The 20,532-nt window shown below is 49.3% G+C and overlaps 2 protein-coding genes across 11 annotated transcripts in view; one reads left to right on the forward strand and one right to left on the reverse strand.

Moving 5' to 3' along the window:
* The window catches only part of LOC6537269 (synaptotagmin-like protein 4), a 70,241-nt gene extending 54,726 nt beyond the window's left edge, over positions 1 to 15,515 (forward strand). For 6 of the 10 annotated variants that reach the window (XM_015192755.2, XM_039376808.1, XM_015192747.2 and 3 more), the window contains 7 exons: positions 549 to 7,871; positions 13,236 to 13,420; positions 13,500 to 13,694; positions 13,761 to 14,015; positions 14,129 to 14,403; positions 14,463 to 14,671; positions 14,730 to 15,515. In XM_015192755.2, the coding sequence (XP_015048241.2) occupies positions 549 to 7,871; positions 13,236 to 13,420; positions 13,500 to 13,694; positions 13,761 to 14,015; positions 14,129 to 14,403; positions 14,463 to 14,671; positions 14,730 to 14,881 (8,594 nt within the window). In that variant the 3' untranslated portion in view covers positions 14,882 to 15,515. Of the gene's footprint in view, positions 1 to 548; positions 7,872 to 10,451; positions 10,579 to 11,729; positions 12,790 to 13,235; positions 13,421 to 13,499; positions 13,695 to 13,760; positions 14,016 to 14,128; positions 14,404 to 14,462; positions 14,672 to 14,729 lie in introns of those variants that run through there. The other 4 variants (XM_015192754.3, XM_015192756.3, XM_015192753.2 and 1 more) reach the window with 3 other exon arrangements.
* A 1,702-nt stretch (positions 15,516 to 17,217) lies between these two features.
* LOC6537270 (organic cation transporter protein) lies at positions 17,218 to 20,350 on the reverse strand. Its single transcript, XM_002097792.3, has 5 exons — positions 19,927 to 20,350; positions 19,607 to 19,865; positions 18,861 to 19,275; positions 18,297 to 18,803; positions 17,218 to 18,224 (listed from the first exon to the last, which is right to left on the reverse strand). The coding sequence occupies exons 1-5, from the start codon at positions 20,254 to 20,256 to the stop codon at positions 18,053 to 18,055; spliced, it is 1,683 nt and encodes a 560-aa protein (XP_002097828.1). The 5' UTR covers positions 20,257 to 20,350; the 3' UTR covers positions 17,218 to 18,052.
* Between the last annotated feature and the right edge of the window lie 182 nt (positions 20,351 to 20,532).

Here is a 20,532-nt window from a genome sequence, read left to right on the forward strand (position 1 = left end):
ATCATTCATCATTATGTTAAGCATTTGTTTAAAGTTTTCAATTACTAAACATACGATCGCTCAATTGTAAACAGTGCATATTTATGGGGAAGTTATCCAACCTGGTACTGAGCTATCAAATATATTGTTTATATACATTGGATACTTTTTTTAACAAGGTGTGGACTTTACACCTAACAAACTTGTTCATACCCCATTACATTGCCTAACTAGAAGTCCTTAAATAGGGTTCGATATAATGACTAACACTCCTTCGTAGCCCTTGGTATCTATTAATATCTGTGGTATTTCGGTGTAACCATCCAAGCTTAACCCATGCTAGCCGTAAGTTTCTGTGCAACCACCGCCACCGTCCGTGTGCTTAACCCATCTGCAACCTCTAACGTTGGTGTGGAAAAACTCACCCTCCGGCTAACCAGTATTTCACCTGTGTGTGTTTGTGTAGTGCTAATAACCAGTATTTGCGTACCGCGTCGTGGTGTTGGTCAACGACAATGTGGTTGTCTCCGAACTCATGTGCCCGAAACTTCATCCCTGATACTCCACAGGCACGGGGCAGCAGCTGTCCGTGGCTTCCGTTGATATCGGTGGACTTGGAGGTGGGGGCGATGCCATGGAAACCTCGTCGTCATCGGAGCTAGACTTCAGGTGTTCCACTCAACATGGACGCCAGCAGCAGCAGTCGCAATATAGCGTTGAAGCGGACGAGTTCAAGCTCGTCTTTCTCAACTCGGATTCATCATCGTCCTGTCACGGCGAAGAGGAGGAGGAGGAGGAGGACGGGGATGAGGATGACACGGACTCTTCCTGCTCCACGCACCACTGTCACAGCATTGTGAGCAATGTGGAGGATTGCGATTGGGATTACTTTGAGCCCTCCATGATCTCCACGACCACCACCACGACAACTACCATGATTGCCTATACCACGGCCAGAGCCACGCCCACTCCGCCGCCGCGTGTGAGGCGTCAGTCGAGCGATAGCGATTCTCCCCAGGTGCAAAGACGACCCCAGCAGCCCAGGAGCAGCTATTGTCCCAGGATCAGAGAGAGTGACACCGGCACCGATGAGGAGTTTGTGCTGAACACCGAAAGCAGTTCGCAGACCAGCTCCGACCAAACACCACCACCGGTGCCACCACCGCCGCATCCGCTCAGCATGAAGACCCGGATTAAGACGCGATTCTTGAAGAATCACCACCACCCCAGCCACAACCGATGCAATTGCAATCTCGGCCAGCAGCAGCAGCAGCAGCAACCGCAGTATGTGCCCATTCCCGTGCCGGTGCCCATACCAGTGCCCATGGCCGCCTATCCCAACTGGCCAGAGGTGTCGCCCAATCCACTCCTGGAACAGGACGAGCAGTTGGCCGCCAGTCTGCAGCAGCTTTGGAAGGCGGCCGGTCATCAACAACAATTTGCCGCCATAGTTGCCGCCTACTCACAGCAGTTTGCGGCGGCCAGTGGCAACATGTTCGATGCAACGCCGCCGGTGACCAGCAAGAGCTACCAACAACTGCCCACCACTCCGCCGCCGATGCCGCAGCGCTTGCGCGGACTGGGTGGCTTCAAGTCCTCGGCACCGGAGCTGAGCGCCTCGCTGGGATCACTGATGACGCAGTCCCTCTGCTCCACCATATCCTCCTCGTCCTCGTCAAGCACCTCGGGCTATGGAACAGCGGGTAGGAGCCTGGAAACGCTGGCCAGTCCAATGCGAGCTGCCAACTCGCTGCAGCAGCAGCAGCAGCACCAGCAGCAACAATACCAAGAGCAACATCAACAAATGGCCAGCAGTGCTTTCAAGCCAAAGCCAACAAGTTTAGTAGCTTCGCGTTCGCCGACGGGTGAGCAACCAGAAACGAGCAACGCGCGTCGCGGCAGCAGCAACAGCGAGAGCGACGACAACGACAACGACAACACCAAGAGCAACAGCAACAACAGCAACAACGCAACGCCCACAACGGGCAGATTGTGTAATGTTTATGATAAAACCGGCACAGTGCCAGTGCCAGTGTCTCAGTGCGTTCAGGCACATGTTGCCAGTGTTGTAGATAAGAGTGCCGCGACAGCAGCAGCAGCAATATCAACAAAAGCAGCGGCAGCGGCAGCAACAATAATAACAGCGACATCCACAAAGGGAGCCGCTCTGCCGAGAGTGGCCAGCAAATACCAGAGCCGAAATCTATGCGAAACCCAGCCAGCAGCGGCAACAACACAAACCTACCTGGCCAGTAAACACAGCCACGAAGAAGTGGAAGCAGCAGACGAAACGAATATACATAAAAATCAAGTACCAGCCGCAGCAGCAGCAGCAACAGCAACAGCAACAACAACAGCACAAATACAAACAGCAACTAGAGCTGCGGCTCCTGCGATAATAACTCGTTTCGGCGGACTTGCAGTCGAAAATGCTGTTGGAAATGTGGCTGAAAGTGCCAGTGCCATTCCCATTCTCATTCCCATTCCGAAACCCAAACCCAGAGCCCAGCAGCACCCAGAGCAGATAGATCAGCGGCGAGCGACGGCGGAGACTGCCAAGAATTTGTCCTCCAATCGACTTACAGAGAACCACATCAAGATGTCCGACGAGGCATCACCATCGACAGCGGCCCATCTGCTCAGCGAGAGCTATGCGGCCAGTAGTCCCGACGAGGCCAGCAGCAACAGCAGTCAGGATGGGGATCAGGAGAGAGAGGATCGAGAGGTGACGGAGGAGGAGCAGGCGGAGCAAAAGCCCCGTAGGACCACGCAAAGAAGCTACAATGTGGCGGGAATGATGGAGGAGCAGCAACTTGCTGCGGAGGATGCGGTGGATGCAGTGGAGCAACGCCACCACAGCACCACCAGCGAGTCCAGCTCCAGCAGCAGCTCAAACTCCAGTTCCAGCTCGGAATCCTGCGACTCCGATGATACGGGAACTGTGCGCGATCGCAGGCCCAAGAGGAGGAGATTCAACAAGGTGTTCGTGGTGAATCGCCAGCCCGGTGGCCGGGTGAGACGTAGTTCCTCCACCGAGGGGGATTCTCTGTCTTCATCGGACGCCAATTTGGATGATTCCTCCGACAATGATACAGACACCGAGCGCACGGATTGTGGCATTGTGCTCAACTATGTGAAACCGCTAGAGGAGGAACCCAAGAAAGCGGAGGAGGCGCCGCCAGCTGCACGTGATTGCCAATCAAGTGACGAAGACAACATTAACAATGATGTTGATGATGATGATGATGATGAAAGTGAACGCCGTGTTGCCAACTCAAGCGATGAGCTGGCCAACTGCATTGTAGTGGTGGGCGGGCAGACGGACGACGCCGCCGCCGGCGTGGTGCTGCACCACATGCGATCGCTGCCAGACGTCGAGTTCGATGGGGAGCAATCAGAGCGCCGCCAAGCGCAGGCGATAGACGCCAGCGATGCCCTCGCCGCCTGCGATGAGCTGCACAGCATCTCCAACGATGTCAATCGATTGCTGGCGCTGCACAAGCAGAACTCCCAGCTGGAATTGAAGCTGCAGCGCTTGCGCCAGGGAGTGGCCGAAATCAATGAGGATCTGCAGCTGTCCACCATGGGTACGGGCACTGGTACGGGCACTGATGTGGCTGCCACCCACTGCACAACGCAGGCAGGTAGTGCCGCCGGGAAACCCGACGAATGCAACAGCCCTGCTTCTCGGAAAAGCCCCTCGACCGTGCTAAATTCTAATGACGCTGGTCCGCTGGGTCTCACCTGCTTACGCCAGGTAGAAGAGAGAGAGGCAAAGGTAGAGAGAGAGACAGAGACAGAGACAGAGGTAGTGGCAAACAACGCTGATGGCAAAGTGCTGGATGAGCGGAATGGCCGAACAGCTGAGCAAACCGAGGAGAGGGTCGTCACATGCAGCCAAGCATGCAAAATAAACGACAACATTGACGACTACTCGCTGGATTCACTCTCGGTAACGTCGGTAACTTCGGCAACTTCGGCAACTTCAGCGAGTTTGTTGGCACCTGAGGAGCAGCCGCTCCAGCAGCAGGTAGAAGAGAGCGCTCGCCTACCTGTCTCATCCGCTCGCCGCGAGCAGCGATATCGCCGTGGAGCGAATTGGGATTGGGAGTCGGCGGAGTCGCCAGTCGAACATGAAATGTTAAACGTTGCGGTCGCTTCACGTGCTCCGCTCCTCGGCGGCAATAACAACAACAAAAGCAACAGCAACGATACTAGCAATAACGAAAACACTAACAACAACGACAGCGAACTTGGCCATAATAATAATGACGCTTTCGCAGCACAAAAGACGAGAAATAGCGGCTCGAGTGTTGTTGTCGGCCGCGGAATTAGTGACGTAGTGAGTGTGAATTCAAATGTGAGTGGTGAAAACGAGTGTGACTTCGACAAAATATTCGGTAGTCATCAGCAAAACACTCCAAGTGCAGCAACAGCAACAGCAGCAACAGCAACAGCTGCAGCAACAGCAGCAGCAGCGACAACTGACACACCTGCAACATCGAGCAGGGAACTGGCTTCGCCCAAAAATTCACTTTCAGCCAAGTATCGCAGTTTGGTCATGATCACCAAAGACAATGAAAGTGCAGCTGGCGATTACGAAATGGCAAACAGCAGCAGCAGCAGCAGCAACAACAGCAGCAACTTTAGCCACAGCAGCAACAAAGGCCCGAACAGCAGCAACAACAGCCACTCTTTTGGCCAGAACTTTGCGGGTGACTCATTTCGCGCCATGGAGCCAACGGAACTCGTGAGCAGCGATCGCGAAGCGTACAGTGTGGACTCGCTAAACGAGCCGCCCGCTGTGCCGGAACTCAGCGTGGAGGACGGTTTGGCTGATGACGACTCCTGGGTGGAGGAACTGAGTCAGCGGGGCGAGGATGAGGACGAGGATCTGAGCAACGCCACCACCACACCCACGGCCACAGACTCCGAGGATGCGGAGGGAGAAGGTGAGGGAGCCCGACGACATGGCTATATGGATCGAGAGGAGGAGCTGAGGGGATACAATAGGTCCGCCATTGACTTCACCCTGCACACGATCGTCGAGGAGAGTTGCGAGGAGAGCGAGGTGGCCTCCATGCGGGCGGACAACGAAGACGCCGAGCTGGAGGATGAGGATATAGCCGAACGGAGGAGGCAGCGCACCTTGCAGCACCACCACCGACTAAGTGCCTCTGAGCTGGAGAAGTATTTCTTCTTTGGCCTGGGAGATGGTCGAGTAATGAGTTCCATTGATACGCGCGGCGATGACACTGCATCCGAGGTGAGTTCCGAGTGCTCCGAGAGTCTTGACTCCCTGCCGCATGAGGATCAGCTGCTGGATACAAGTGGAGCTTCCGATCTGGCCTCTTCCCGCCTGGAAAAGTACTTCCTCTCCGGCTTCATGGGATTCAGTGGTGCAGAAAAGCAGGCGGAGAGCGATGAAAGTGGTGGTAGTGTAGGCAGCGACAGTGAAGGGCAGCCGAGTCCCAGTCAGCGGAGGAAGCGACTGGTTAGAGCCAGGGGAACACCAAGGAGTCACAACTCATCGCTGGATAATTTGCTCCTGCCAGAATCAGACACCCTGGATGCCACAGTTACCGTTACTGCGGGAGGAGCAGCTGCAGCCACTGTAGAGGACACCTCGGAGTCGGAAGCGGGCTGCGACGACACTGTGATTCATCTGGCCAATGCCGGAGCTTCGGATGGTTCCTCCTCGGACACCATTAAACGCAAGAAGCAACTGCGCAAGCGTCACGACTCCCTGGACGAAAAGAAGCTACACGATCTGGAGCCTTCCGAGTGCCGGACACCCACGCCGGGCAGCAGTGGCCAGGTGCAGATGCAGTCGCAGGCGAAGAAGCAACAGCAGCAGCACCACCACAGCCGGGACAGTGGTTTTGTGGGCAGCAACGATGATCTCCTGAAGGCGGCGCCAGATTGTGAGCCACCCAAGAGCCCAACGCCAGCACTGGAGCAGATCAGTGAGGATCGGGAACCGGTTCACAGTCAGATTAGTCTGGCCAAGATGGATCAGCCCAGCACTTCGGCAGCTGCGGCTGCGGTAGCGAGCACACTTTCCAGCCAATTGAAAAATCTTGCCCTGCCCAATCTGGTGCGAAAAGATAGCTTCAACAACTGGAGCTCCGACGAGGAGACCAACCTGATGATGAGCAAGATGCGGCAGTTCTTCAAGAACCTTATTGTGGCCACCGCGAATGCACAGCAGAGCAAGCCCACCACGCCCAATCAAGGGCCGAGCACCACAAATGCCAGCACCAACCCCAGTTCCCAGCGCATATTGGCCAAATCCCGGCCAGCACAGTTGGCCTACTTTGAGAACGAGCTGACCCGACTGATGAAGACCGTGCCGGGCATCAATGATGAGCAGGTGCGCGAAATAGTGGAGTACCTGAGCAGCGAGGACACATGGTCCGATTCCTACGATTCCTCGGACTACACGAGCTCCGATCTGGAGGGCGGCGAACGGAAGGGCCAACTGAAGGCCCAGATCTCCGCCAGCTGCCAGCAGATCATCAACAAGTTTGAGATTGACGAGGAGGGCGATCGTGGCGATGGTGGACTGCTGGACGAGAGCCAAAGTGTGCCCATGGAGGCACTGGTGTACCAGAAATTGGTGGCTTCCTTTAGCAAGGTGGCGGCGGGTGGAGAGCCAGAAGCAGAAGCCACCAAAGCAGTGGAGGAAACAGAGCCGTCCACGGAAAGATCCCCGCAACTGTTCGCCAAGGTGATGCAGCATATTGGTACCAGATTGGTGGCTCTGATGCACGAAGTGAGCAGTGGCAATGAAACGCCCACTCCATCGCCGCAAGGACAGCGGCACCATCGAAGACTGCAGGCCAAGATCTCGGCCACCACGACGGAGGATGAGGAAGATGAGGTCGAGGAGCAACTGAGAGCCATGCCCATCAAGCAGCTAAAGTTGCGCAGCAGATCCCATGATCTCCTGCTGGACGGCACCACGCCGCACTCGCATCACCTGCACCACCAGGCCACGGTGCATTACCCAGCCGCCGGAGTGGGAGCGGGCGGATCTGGCGGATCTGGTGGACCCGGGCACTCGGACAACGCTGGGGAGGAGTGCGGCGTGACCAGCGACTACGAGCGATTCTCGTGGCGCGGCAGTTTTGAGTCGGCATTACTGGCTAATGGCGACAGCAGAACGAGGCTCAGCCAGCTGAGCCAACTGGACAGGGATAACTCGTCGTCTGCGTCCGCTTTGGCTGTGGCAAAGCGCCGATCGGCAGGCGACCTTCTCTTCAGCCAGCACCAGCAGAGCCTGAGCCGCGAGCAATTGGACCGCGTTCGATCCTGCGGCAGCATTGGTGGCGGCGATGCCCATCACCATCAGTTGGAGTCCTCGCCGGCCAAGCCGTGGCTCTCCTCCGCGGGATCTTCGATTGGCGGTGATTCTACAAAGGATGTGCGGCGTTCCAGTGTACCGGATGCCATTTACGAGACGGACTCCAGCGATGAGGCAGCCTCGCATCAGTTTGGCGGCGCCAGATCCACGTTGCCGCGCAGCTTGAATCCCAACCAGGTGGTTGCCAGCACGAACTCACTACCCCGCTTACCCACCACCGGTGTGGGTGCGCCCATAACCAGCACACCCAAGACAAAGTCCCAGAGCGCCCTCAACCACACGCCCTCCAACTTGTCCACCGTTTCGGCCACTGGCAGTGCCAAGAGTGCGAGATACCGCTCGCCAGGATTGGCGGCACGAGCAGCGGCCGCCAGTGGGGCTGGAGGTGGCTCAAGTGGTGGCGTTGGTGGTGGTGGTAGTGCTGGTGTGGGGGCCAGCAGTGGTTCCACGGGCAAAAAACTAGGCGCGGGCTTCCAGTTCCTCTACTCCAAACGCGATGCGCGCAAACGTCTCAACATGTCAGCTGGTGAGTTGCTCAATGCCCAATGTTTACCATTTGCATACCTCGGGGGTGGTGGCCACACCTTCAGTGTGGCGGGTGGTGGTGCGTTCCTAGTGCGACACGCACAGGCTTCAGCCGGAGGGCTCAAATAACCGGGCATGAAACTGCTTCCTTCCTAATGAAAAATTCCTCACTCCAAGTGGAGGGAGTTGGGCATTTGCTGGCATAAAATTCCGGGGGAATCTGATCCTTAGACGCGCGGGAGACAGATAACCTTAAGGCGAGGTCTACACTGGAAAAAAAATGTATAGCATCAGCCATTTGATTTCTTATATCTAAAAATAATAATGTTATGCAAGGAATTGAGGCAGTCGCAGCCTGAACTATTTTATGCTGATTAGGCTGTGGCAGGAATCTCGGGAATGTGCCACTTCCTCCCACAGGCCTTCCATAATGATAATGATGTTGATGTAGCTAACCCACTCACAGATACACCAACACACACACACGCTTAGTGGGATGGAGACATTTGGCTTGCAGACAGCTGCCTTACCCGAAATAAACTCAATCAAGGTCAATTAACTGTATCCATATTAAGCGCCCCACTCATAGCCAACTGCTTCTCGGTTTCCAGTTAGCGTCTAAAGCGATTTTCGCACAGTTGCGTAGTCAGAGTGTGTTAATGTGGCTCCAGATGTTTGTAGAACTGCTTTTCGATGTGGATGTGGAAGTGGCTCTGTTCCGCTTGGCGGGGGCGTCGATTGTAGTTTTTTGCTGTTCTCCAACTATTATTTGGCCCAAAAGCTGTTTTCGCTTTTGTGGCCAGCAATTATATACCGCTTGGTCAATGGAACTCGCAATGGAGCTCGCTACTCGAAAACCTGGGTGCAGGCGGGCTTTGAACTTTGCTGTGTCACTTAGAGATGGGGGATAAGGGTTGATTTGAATAAACCAGACACTCCTTGGTGGACCCAAAAAACGAAGTACAAATGGTTAGATATATCAAAAGGGAGTAACCTACATAACGACATACATCACACAGAAATACGCCGAAAACTATGGGCACTGCGCTCAGTGTTTTTCAAGAACCCAAGCACATACTTAATCGTAGTTATGCATTTTAATATCGAGGAAAACATATTAATCATTAAAAGAGAAATCGTATGGAAACTCAGTTCGGCATAATGCCTTTTATATTTTCTTTTGATAATTCAGCGTTACGGCACATTAAGCCGCAGATAAGCTATTAAGCATTCATAGCCCCACATAAACCGTGGAAAATATATATTACATTTTATTAAAGCTTTCATTGGTTAAGCACATGGTTACTGTTTGAAGCAATACAATAACTCACTACATTATTAATTTCGAAATACCTCCAAGGTTTTCATTCACGTTGTCATCTCTAAAGCAGCTGTGTTTACACAGTGTCTATTGCCAGTTCATCCAACTCGTTTGTCTTCGCCGAAACACAATTAAATAGGTAACCCCCTTGAGACTCTTAACCAGTATTGAACTTCTGTACACCCATTCGTTGTTTAAGCTCTTGACGTTGATAAAGAGCTTTGCTGGTTTATTTCCTGTACCAGTATTTATTTCATTTATTCATTTTGCATACAACAATTAATGTTTTTGAGCCCACAAAAGAGGTGACATCGCCGCCAGAAGAGGTTCGCTGGTACGTACGTTGTAGGTACGTTTTCCCATCTAGTTTCGTGCATCGCTGCACCGCCGGAGTGCGGAAGTGGTCCGTGCTCCGTGTCCACGTCCACTTGCCAACCCGACCACGATGTCCGTGCCCATCCGGCAGCCGTTTAAGTGTTTTGCACCAAACACAAATCCCCACTGCATGCAACAATAATATTGCAGTGCAACGATTTCCACAATTATGCAAATCGAACCCACTTGCAATTATCGCAGCCGCATGACGGAAGTTTCGCATGCGAATCCGAGTGCCGCCGGAAGATCACCCTGTAAAAGATACCAGTGGAAAGAGCGACCACAGATCTCGGTTCACTTTGGCCACTAATTAAATTAACCTTTCTGCCCCGCAGCCGCGACAGAATGGCCAGAAATGCGAGAGGAATGTCGCTCTCTTGCTGAAAATCTCGATGGATTGACGAGGGGAGATCTGCAAGTTTCAGAACATGAACTTTACCTAAAACTGAAAACAAGGACTTATTTTAAAACTGCCTTTATGACTATGCACCAGTTTCAGTGATCAAGACTCTTTTGGGATAATCCTCTTACATAGTTACCAACATTCCAATTTGAAAGCTAGGCTGGAAATAATTTTCAAAATTATTTAATTACACGAGCTTATCGATTATTAAGAGTTATATTTGTTTGAAACTTTTTTCTTGCTACCAAAATAATTGCCTGTTCAAGATTTCTCTTCACCAAACCTCCAAGATCAACCCTCTGCTGGCGATTGATGATCGTGCGCTCTTGTTAATTGCATTTTCATTGGCTAGGCGCCCCTCGCGACCTCAAAGTTCAATATTTGAATAATTGAATAAAACTTAGATTTGGCGCTCGCCCTGACCATGTTCTGTTCTGGTGGGGTTCTGGCACTGAGTCCCGTCTCCGGATCAGTTGATTCGAAACGCGTAACGGGACTGGAGCTCCGCCAGAGCGATGTGCTCTATAAGGTCGCGCGAATTCCGATCTTAACTCCAGCGATCCGCTTGCTGGCAGTGAAAGTGAAGTGTTTCGCTCACTTTGACTTTTGGTTCGACGGGTTTTCGCTTTGGGTTTTTGCTATTAGCTGTTTGTTTGCTTTTTCGGGTTTGTGTGGGTCTAGGGTTTTGGCGTTTGGAGCTTGGGGCTTGGCCTTCCCGCTCACGTTTACTGGGTGCTATGCTTATATTGCGGAAATTATAGAAGTGCCATAAAAGAGCGAAAACGAAATGCAAGCATTGACGGTTCGGTGATATTTGTCAACAAATCGTGACTGCATAAAAGAAATTCAAATTTACCAAGCAGAGTGCCAACATTTTGACGACCCTTTAAGCCGTTTTAATGGATACTTTGCTGGTTAAGTGCAATTTCGGTTCACTAGGCCATTTCCAATGCTCTGGGTGTAATCTGACCCACTTTTATAGGTTTGCTGCTCCGATTGTCTGGCAATCTGCTGCTCCCCTTCGATTTCGCGCCTTCATTTTGGCCATCACCCGAAGGCTGTGGCAAGTTCAGGGCCGCTATACATTTCGGCTTAATTAAATTGACTGCTGACGGCCAAAATGGGCCATGCAAATGCTTTTATGACCCAGGCAGCTATCTGAGATAAGCGCCTCTTAATCGGCGATCAAGTGCTACAATTACGTGTCCGAATGTCCAAAGATTGCTTGTCGTCAGGCTTCTTATCTAAGGGCCTGCAATCTATGTCGCATTTCTTAAAAATATTTATTTTACCAACACTTTTCCGTTGTAATATATCTCAGATATTAAGAAAATTACCTTATCGTCACGGAAGTATCTCCACCAATAAAGCATTCAAGCACTTGATATTTAAATTAATTTTATGATCACTGATATCTGTCAAAAGTGTAATATCTAATGCAACTTAAAAACTTTCCATTAAATGGGATTTTATCAATTTTACTACCCGTGACGTTTCTCAATCAACTTTCACTGTGCCAAACAAAACCTTTGTAAAGAGCTACAAATTTTTTTAAAATCTTATCAGCAATATTCGAAAGATAGCAAATAATTTTATCAGGCTAAATATCCAGCGCTATCATAGCAAATAGAACAAACATTGTTTGCGATGATAAATAATGCTAGAAGGGCAAAACCTTTCGAATATTCAAGTATGTAACACTTACATACTAAAAACTAATGATTTAATGGTAATACAAAATAACTTTGGTGTTTATCCAGTTAAAGCCACGCTTCAGACCATTCGAATTGCGCAGTGTAGGGGATTGAGAAATCCATTAGATGAAAACTGTCAACTGGCGGAATCGGCAAAGTGATATAAAACATTTGCAGTCGGCTGCGGATGACACCAAAAAAAGCGGTCACCAATTAATCTTGCCACCAAAACGCGCAATTGTGAAATGAGAAATCGAGAAAATGAAGCAAGTGACTCGTTTAATTGGCCCGCGGCGAATGGCAAACTCGAAGCCAAAAGAAGCCCCCAGCTATAATGCATTCCCCACCGCTGCCACCTCCTCCAAGAAATCCCAGCCAACTTCGGCTGCGCCCGCTCCACTGGCTCGAGTGCACAACTATGGCAGAGTGATGTCCCAGCCAGCCGGCTCCTCACTGCCCTCCAGTTCGGCTGGGAAAATTCAATATGCAGCCTTAAATCGAATGAGAAAAAAGCGGTCTGAGGATGGGGGCAAGAAACTCCAACGCAAGTCAAAGTGGCGTCAGCTTTTTGGCCAATGTTGGTGGCAGAAGCGGCGACGCCAAAGGAACTATCAGGGCTATTGGAGCAGTTCGAGGGAAAAGTCAAAGAAAAGCCCCTTTTTCTGCTATTGCTGCCGCAGGCGAACCAATGCATATGGTTACGATTCAGAGGAGGAAGATGACGACATCGATGCCAAGGTGGCTTCCTACATCGTTGAGATGAAGCAACGCGAGGCGGCGGCGGCAGCGGCCAACGGCCCAAGTGAGAGTTTAGTTGAAGAGACACCGAATCCTGTTCCCCAGGAGCAAGTGAAGCAACTACCCACGCAGCTTCGATCTCCGCCCATAGTTAAGCGACGAGCTTGGACCTGGGACGCCAGTTTGAGGTCCAACTCTGATAGGTTCCTGGAGACCCTGGAAGATGATTTGCCAGCCTCGTCTGCGGAAGTGGTTGCTGCTGCTCCTGGGGGCAGGGCTTCATTAATCCTGCACCGTCGCACGCCACTGCATGTGACCTTCGTGGAAAACGAGGAGGAGCAATTTGAGCGGGAGGATCATCAAGAGCAGGAACGGGTGACGGTGCAAGGTAGGCGGCAACTGCTCCTTCGGCTTCGTCTGCCTGCCACCAACTGCATGCTCCTTGCACCGACGCCTCCAGCTGCTTCTCCGCACAGATACCCTCTTGTATCGCACCAACAAATCGATTTATTCTTAACTTAAATGGAATAACGTAATGGGCTTTATCTATATGGAACTATATCTATATATAAGTATGCTTTACAAACAGATAAAAAGAACCCTTGAACCTTCTTCATTGCACCTTAAATTGCCACACGCTCTACAGAACAATATTTCAAATGTATAAAGTGCCAGGGGGACCTTAGAAACAATGATTATTAACGCAGCTGAAAATTCCAAGAAATATTTTCCATCTATCGACACTGATCGTTTATCATCAGCTCACATAGATCATTAGCCTTAATTGTGGAAAACTCGAGTGCTAATTGATGAATTCTCTCTTTTTTGTTGCAGAGGAAGCCAAAGTGGCCGCCGAGGAACTGTCACGATCGCCGGTAATTGGACAACGGCAGGCAGATGGATCGGGCAGCCCCATCCAGTCGCGTGCCTCCAGCGAAACGTGGCCCACTCAGTCGGATGAGGACATCGATCGCCTGGTGGCCATGCACCAGAACCGCAGCAGTCTCAGCTCGCTGGGGGTAAGTGAATCACACAAATAATCCAATAATCCACACAATGAAAACTAAATAACTAAACCATTTTGTTGCCACATTCCAGGTTCGATCGGAGTCTATGGCCAGCGTGTATTCGGGCGCCGGAGAAGGTCGCTATGGCACCGTGGTGGTCAAGGGTCAAGTGGAGTTCGCCATGCAGTACAACTACAAGCTGAGTGCTTTGGAAGTGCACGTGGTGCGCTGCAAGGACTTGGCCGCCGTTGATGCCAAACGCAATCGCAGTGATCCCTATGTGAAGGTAAGTTATATTACCAATTCCCCACTCGTTGTATCTTACCATATCTTGGTCTTTAATCCTATTTAGGTTTATCTACTGCCCGACAAATCGAAGGCTGGCAAGCGCAAAACCAAAGTCAAGAAGCACACGCTGAATCCCATCTTCGACGAGACGATGCGCTTCCACACACCCATTTCCAGCTTGGAGTCACGAACATTGTGGCTCACCGTCTGGCACTCGGATATGTTTGGGCGTAATGACTTCCTGGGCGAAGTCAGTGTCAATTTGCAGGGCCGCCTCTTCGACAATCCCCAGTCGCAGTGGTACCTCCTCCAAGAACGCGTAAGTACTTAAGCCAATTTTCTTGATTTATTGCATGAAGATAAATTCGAATAATACGAATTCGAATAGACATAAAGATGAACGTTCTCTGACTTACATCTGAATCGTTTCAGAGCGAACCCTTCGACGAGGTGGCCACCTACCGGGGTGACATAGTAGTGGGCCTGAAGTACATTCCCGCAGAGAACATAAAATCCTCGTTCTTCTCGCGCGGCTCGTCTATCACAGGCAGCTCCTCCAATTTGCGCAAGTTTGGAGGCAGCATCAAGTCGGTGGCCTCCAAATCAGATCGCACTTCAAAGGGCGGCCAGCTGCATGTGCTGGTCAAGGAGGCCAAGCACCTGAGTCCCATCAAGGCAAACGGCACCTGCGACGCCTTCTGCAAAAGGTAATTACCAAAACAAATTCTCGACATCCATGCATAACTAACATAACTATATTCCCTAGTTATTTGTTGCCCGATCGGACGAGGAGCTCCAAGCAAAAGACGCCGGTAGTGAAGCGCACCCTGCATCCCAGCTGGAACTACACATTTATTTACGAGGACGTGTCCCTGGAGGAATTGTCAGAACGCGCCTTGGAGCTAACCGTCTGGGATCACGACCGTCTGGCCAGCAATGAGTTTGTTGGTGGCATACGATTCTCCTTGGGAACCGGTAAGTTCTAGTTACATATTCCCAGCTGAAATTCTATTAACTGGTTAAATTGAAACAGGTCGCAGCTATGGTCGGCAGGTGGAATGGATGGATGCCACCGGAAAGGAGCTCTCCCTGTGGCAGAACATGTTGGATCGACCGAACTTCTGGGTGGAGGGCAGCTTGGTGCTGCGTTCCAGTTTGGATGGCATTCGAGCCAATTTGCCATAGGCCAGCATAGTTTTGAACCAGGACAAACCACAAAATCGCAGTTAGAATTGCCAATGGCATTCTGCATTGCATTGTATTGTATTAATTATGCGATAATTATCAATTAACGATCACGTCGACTCTGAGAAGCATTACTAGCGGTATAAGAAAAGAAACGATTGCAACCTTCACAATTTAGTGTTAAGAGTGTGGAATGAGGAATACTGTATTTCTGAATACTCGAATACGTCGGAAAATGACGCGATGACGCTGCAAGTACCGCAGATACGGAAAAGCAAAAAACAAAGTAATCAAGGCGAGAGAAACTAAGCAAAAAACCTTATCAAGTTTATGGCACTAATTGTAAGCGCAATTCTCAGCAATTCGATGGAGATAAAAGTTTAAAAACTATAAAGCGAAACGATGAGGTCTCAAGGTTGGACCGTCTATATATTAAGACAGTTTGTATGTGTGTGTTTTTTTCCACCTCTCCCCTACGAGAGGCAATCGCAATTGGCATACTATATGCGCTAAACTACGATAAAACTACAGATAAACACTACAGTTAAAACCTAAAATAAATCGAGGCATAAGCTTACTATGTATAACTATCCATAATACCCGAGAAATACAAACAACATTTTTGTAAATTCAACATTTTTGGTTTGTTTCCATTCTTTCGTTTCGTAGACCTTAAGCGAGCTGCATTCTAAACTATATGCATACAAATATCTATCGTGACATCATACATATCGTGAACATTGTGCAAATCCAGCTAAGCTTCATGCCACAAACTACCAGCAAAAGGTAGAGACCCACCATAGCAATCAATGAATCAATCAATTCCCATAGCAGCCAAATATTTCACCATCCTCCAAATCTGATTATTGTGGACTTTATATAGGCATATACATAAATGACTAGCCCTAAGGTCGTAGGGCAGCTCTATAAGATGAATTGTTTCAGAGAAATCACTTTTAAGAATACAAAAAAACGAGTCTTATGAATGCTTTTGGTGTAAGTGGTAAATACCGATAATACAAAGTAATATTTAACGTTGAATGATACTTGACAAAAATTTATAGCAGATGTTTTTTATAACTGAAAATTGCTGAATCACTCGTTGCCTAAATACCGCTTGTCTTTTATACTCGATGTTTTCGAAACACACAAGTAATGCACACGCCTGAAATTCGGTGATGATCCATTGATGATACATTTACACACTTTGGTGGAATGGCTCGCCACGAACGAAGCTGATGAATCAATGTGAAAATGGAGCAGTTGAGTGTGGTCATAGAATACTTTCTCTAAATCAACATGAATTGTAAATGTCAAACAATAAGCAGCAAATATTGCAAAAGTAATTGGTATTTAGTAGCATAGAAAAGGCGCAAGTGGGACACCACCATATACAGATACACACAGATATTTGTTCTACCCACAAATAGTTCATAATCTAAGATTAAAGCGTTTGCTGTTGGTTGGCTCCCTAATCTAGCCATAAATTTTGTTGGGAACCCAATCTCGCCCACACCTAATATACATAAACACAAACACACACACACCCGTAGCTATAGTTTATTCCCTCTAAGGTCTCCAAAGTTTCAATGTTTACTACATGTATATTTTTCTACTACTTACTATACTCGTATATGTACTTACCACCTAAATCAAGAATATCACTTACCCTAGGATCGCCGAAGGAGTGCAGGTTGTGTTTTAACAATCGGCACCCGATCCTGACCTATCCACTTACTCACTGAGATGGTGCTATATAGTCGTGTATATAGGATACTCGAGTACCCTCCGTACTCCGAAGTCTCAGGTCGCTGGAGAACTATGAGAGATCTTTTTACCTTTTTACTGTGCACGTGCATTTCGTGAACTATTCTGAACTAGTGTTGATTATACATGTTTATGGATGCGATGCAGACGTCACACCTATCTACTTTATACATATACATCTCTGAGATACGTTACTTATAACACCTTTACAAGCAGTGAGCACTCCGGTCGCATTCCGTAGTATTAGCCGATGCGACGAGGAGCGTATTTGTTATTAGTCCCAGTTCGCACAGAACGGGAAACCCTAGTGTTAGGTGATTTCTATAGAACGTTTTTGACGTTTCCGACGCGTCCGCTTGGATGCCGGGCAAATTACACAGATTAATGTTACAGATATTGATATCAGAAGTATTTATGTACCCATTGTATTTGTTAGCGTTCGCCAGAATTGCTCATAGAAAACCTAAGGAAAAAGATACATTTTGAATATTAAACCCGAAAAAGGATATGTTTGATTAGGGTTAGAGGGCCGAGAGTCCGAGAGCCCCCCCAAAGATACACAAGTTGCGTTAATGTAGAAAACTTTTTTAGCGAATACACACATAAGATACACAAATATACATAGAGTGTATGAAAAACGCTGCGGTTGCCTTCCTAAAAGCATTAATCCACTGATTATATGTATATCCATATCCCTGTACTGCCCTGAGAACAATATTTTGAGCCCGTGTATTTGATTTTACATTGAACTCTATAAGCTCAGTTGAGGTGAAACTGTTAGTCTAGTTATTTCTTTGCTAAATAAGCTAATGAGTTGGTAGAGAACCTTTCTAGTTTCAAATGCTATTATCTGGCAAACTGCGACAGGGGCCCTAAATCACTTCTAGCCACGTCTGCGTTGGACTTTACACATAGATTTAAGGGAACGGACCTTTGATCGGTCAGTTTTGCAATGCGGAAATCCCAATTGAGATTCCGAGAAGTTGTACGCTATAGTAGAGTAGAGTTTGTAAGATTTTCCATGGCAATCGGGGCAGGATGAAGCGATCAAATTGTAGCCGTTATGTTTACGGCATTTAAGCGTTACAAATTACAAGAGTTTACATAACCATTTACAAAATACAAGATACTTATGACCCCTTTACTTACAAGTAAGTACTTAATACAAAGGCAACAATACCGACACACACGATTCCAGCAAGCTGATGAACTCAAGAAATTGGCTCAATACAAGTTGCTAAGTTAAACTAGTGGTATAAATTGTGAACAGCAGTGAATCAATAAAATAAAGCAAACTTCACATCTACTGACAATTTTCGCAACTACCGTGTCCACTTCTTTTCCAAATACCCATTGGGGCTGTCCATTACAGTCTGTGGGGAAATACTTTGATTGGGTTTCACTCTACACTTCCGCATCCGTTTCGCATTTTCCTTGTCCCTTGAGCTGGTGCAGCCTCACTTCCTCGATGGTTTCTTTGGACACATCGTCATCGTGGCGACGCCAGCAATCAAATGACAGCATGGATTCGCCCTTCCCGAATGCCTCGCCATCAGCCAATGTGATGGGCAATTGTCTGTGGAGAATAAAAGGCAAAGCGACATTTCAACACGCCCCCTTCCATCATCTCAAATACCTTGACTCTTACCTATTGTTCGTTTCCGGCAGCATGAGAGTGCATCCGGATGCGGTGAGCAGAAGCAGCGCCAGGATGAGGGACGGAGCGGCCGCCAGCTTAGTGCCCAGATGAATCAGGTAGGGGGACACAAAGGAGGCGCCCGCCGCAGCCAGATGCACTGCAGCAATTCCGCGCGAGCGCACACAAGTGGGCAGCAGCTCGGAGGCGAACTGCGAGGTGACCGTGTAGCACATGGAGATGCCCAGCCGCATGGGCAGGGCGAAGGCCAGCAGCAAGGTCACGTTCTGTTGTGCGCCCTCCGTGGAGAGGGCCACGCCCAAAGCGCAGGAAAGGAGTCCGGTGCAGAGCATGGCCAAAAAGGCAGTGGCTTTGCGGCCAACCCGGCTCTGCAGGAGTCCCTGGATGAATCCGGAGGGCGGAACGACCACCGCAAACAGCGAGAAGACCACAAAGGGTGAAAGGCCCAGGCCCTCCACATTTCTAGAGATGGTATTGAAGCTCAGCGAAGTTAGCATGCTATGAGGAAAAATATTTAATAAGTAAAATTACTAAATAATTATAAACATTACTTACAAAGTGAAAACCACCAGCAGCGATATCTTTCGCAGATTTGGAGTTCGCAATAAGTCGAAAATTCCCGCCGTTTGTTCCGGTTGGTTTGAAAGCTTCCTCTTGACGATGCAGTTCCTCCTGAAGGCTTCAAAGTCAGCCGCCTTCACCTCCATTCCATTGAAGTGGGCAATGTGCTTCAGCCTGGCAATGGCCCCCTCCACGTTGGTCCGTGTGATTAGCCACTGAGCGCTCTCCTGCACCACAAAGTAGAACAGGGCCACCACCAACTGCAGCAAAGCCGAGCAGGTCAGGTAAATCCGCCAGTTGCCAGCCAGCACGGAAAGCCAGGGAGCCACCAGAGCTCCCAGACAAAAGCAAATGCCCAGGGTGCCACTAATGGCCATGTTCCTCAGCTTGGGCGCCAAGTACTCCAGAACTAGAAAAGGCATTTATGAACAGGATTATTACAAGATTGCTTTCGAGGTTTTGGTAAAAATGGCGGGTATTAATTGGAAGAAGCTGAAATGCGCCAGTTAACAATGAGACAATGGCTGATATCAGATAATAATTCATTATTATGAAATAGTGAAAGCTTTCCTATTGGCACCAACTGGTAAGTCTTATCTAATGCGTACTGTTGGAAGTCCAGGAAGTAATAAGGAGTAGGCACTGTTGTTGACTCTGAATTGTACATATGTGTGTATGTATGTATTCAGCAGCTTTCCCATGATCTACACTCCTTCTCGGCGATATCTCGCCGTGCTTACCCAGAATAAACATCAGATAATAATTTGCTGTGGCGGCGAGCCCAGAAATGCACCGAAAGATGGCGAACTGCACCAAGTTGGAGGCGTAGGTGGTCAGAAAGTCGCCCACAAATCCACACTGATTGGCCAGGATCACGGCTCTCACTCTGCCAATCCGGTCGCCCAGGACGCCGAAGGTGAAGGTGCCCACCAGGGAGCCCAGGAAGAATAGAGATTGTCCGATTCTCGCCTTGTAGGCATCATTGCACACCCAGTTCAGCTGGTCGATCAAAGATACTACTTTAAATTGGCAAATTCTCCGCCTATCTGAATAAACTCACCTCTGCATTCATGCTCCTGAATCCAAAGTCATAGTTGTATATCCAACGCTGACAGGTCTCGTTACTCACCGTAACCACGTCGCCCTCAATCCTATCCAGTCGCGTGCAGGAGGCCTCCTTGCCAAAGGGGGCATATATGGCGGCAATCTCCTCGAAACTGCGATTCTCGAGTGCCTCATGATGGCACCAGTGCTGTGGCACAAACCCAATTATGTTCTGCGAGTAGTAGTGCACGGTGGTCGTGAAGGCTATGTAGCCGAGCAGCAGTATCATGAGGTACTGATAGCGACCCGCATTGCCGCACTTCTCCAAGATCTGGTCGAAATCCATGACGTGCTCTCGCTGAGATTCTATTAAGACTAAACCCCGCCAATCCGAACCGAGGCGCAACCGTTCCGATTCTAACCGAGGCGAGGGAAAAGAGTGCTAGGTGGCCGGATTCGCACATTGAGTCTACCTCCATCTACCTCAGCGCGCCGATAAGATTGTTTTGGGGCGGCCTATCGCCTGTACGAGTATATGGCGGGCTGCTCAAACGCAGACGCTTTATTATTTAAGTGAATTCACTCATTCACTCCAATCTAAACAAACGCCGGCGTCTCACGG

Source organism: Drosophila yakuba, chromosome 3R, assembly GCF_016746365.2.
Source record: "Drosophila yakuba strain Tai18E2 chromosome 3R, Prin_Dyak_Tai18E2_2.1, whole genome shotgun sequence".
NCBI classification, from domain to species: domain Eukaryota; kingdom Metazoa; phylum Arthropoda; class Insecta; order Diptera; family Drosophilidae; genus Drosophila; species Drosophila yakuba.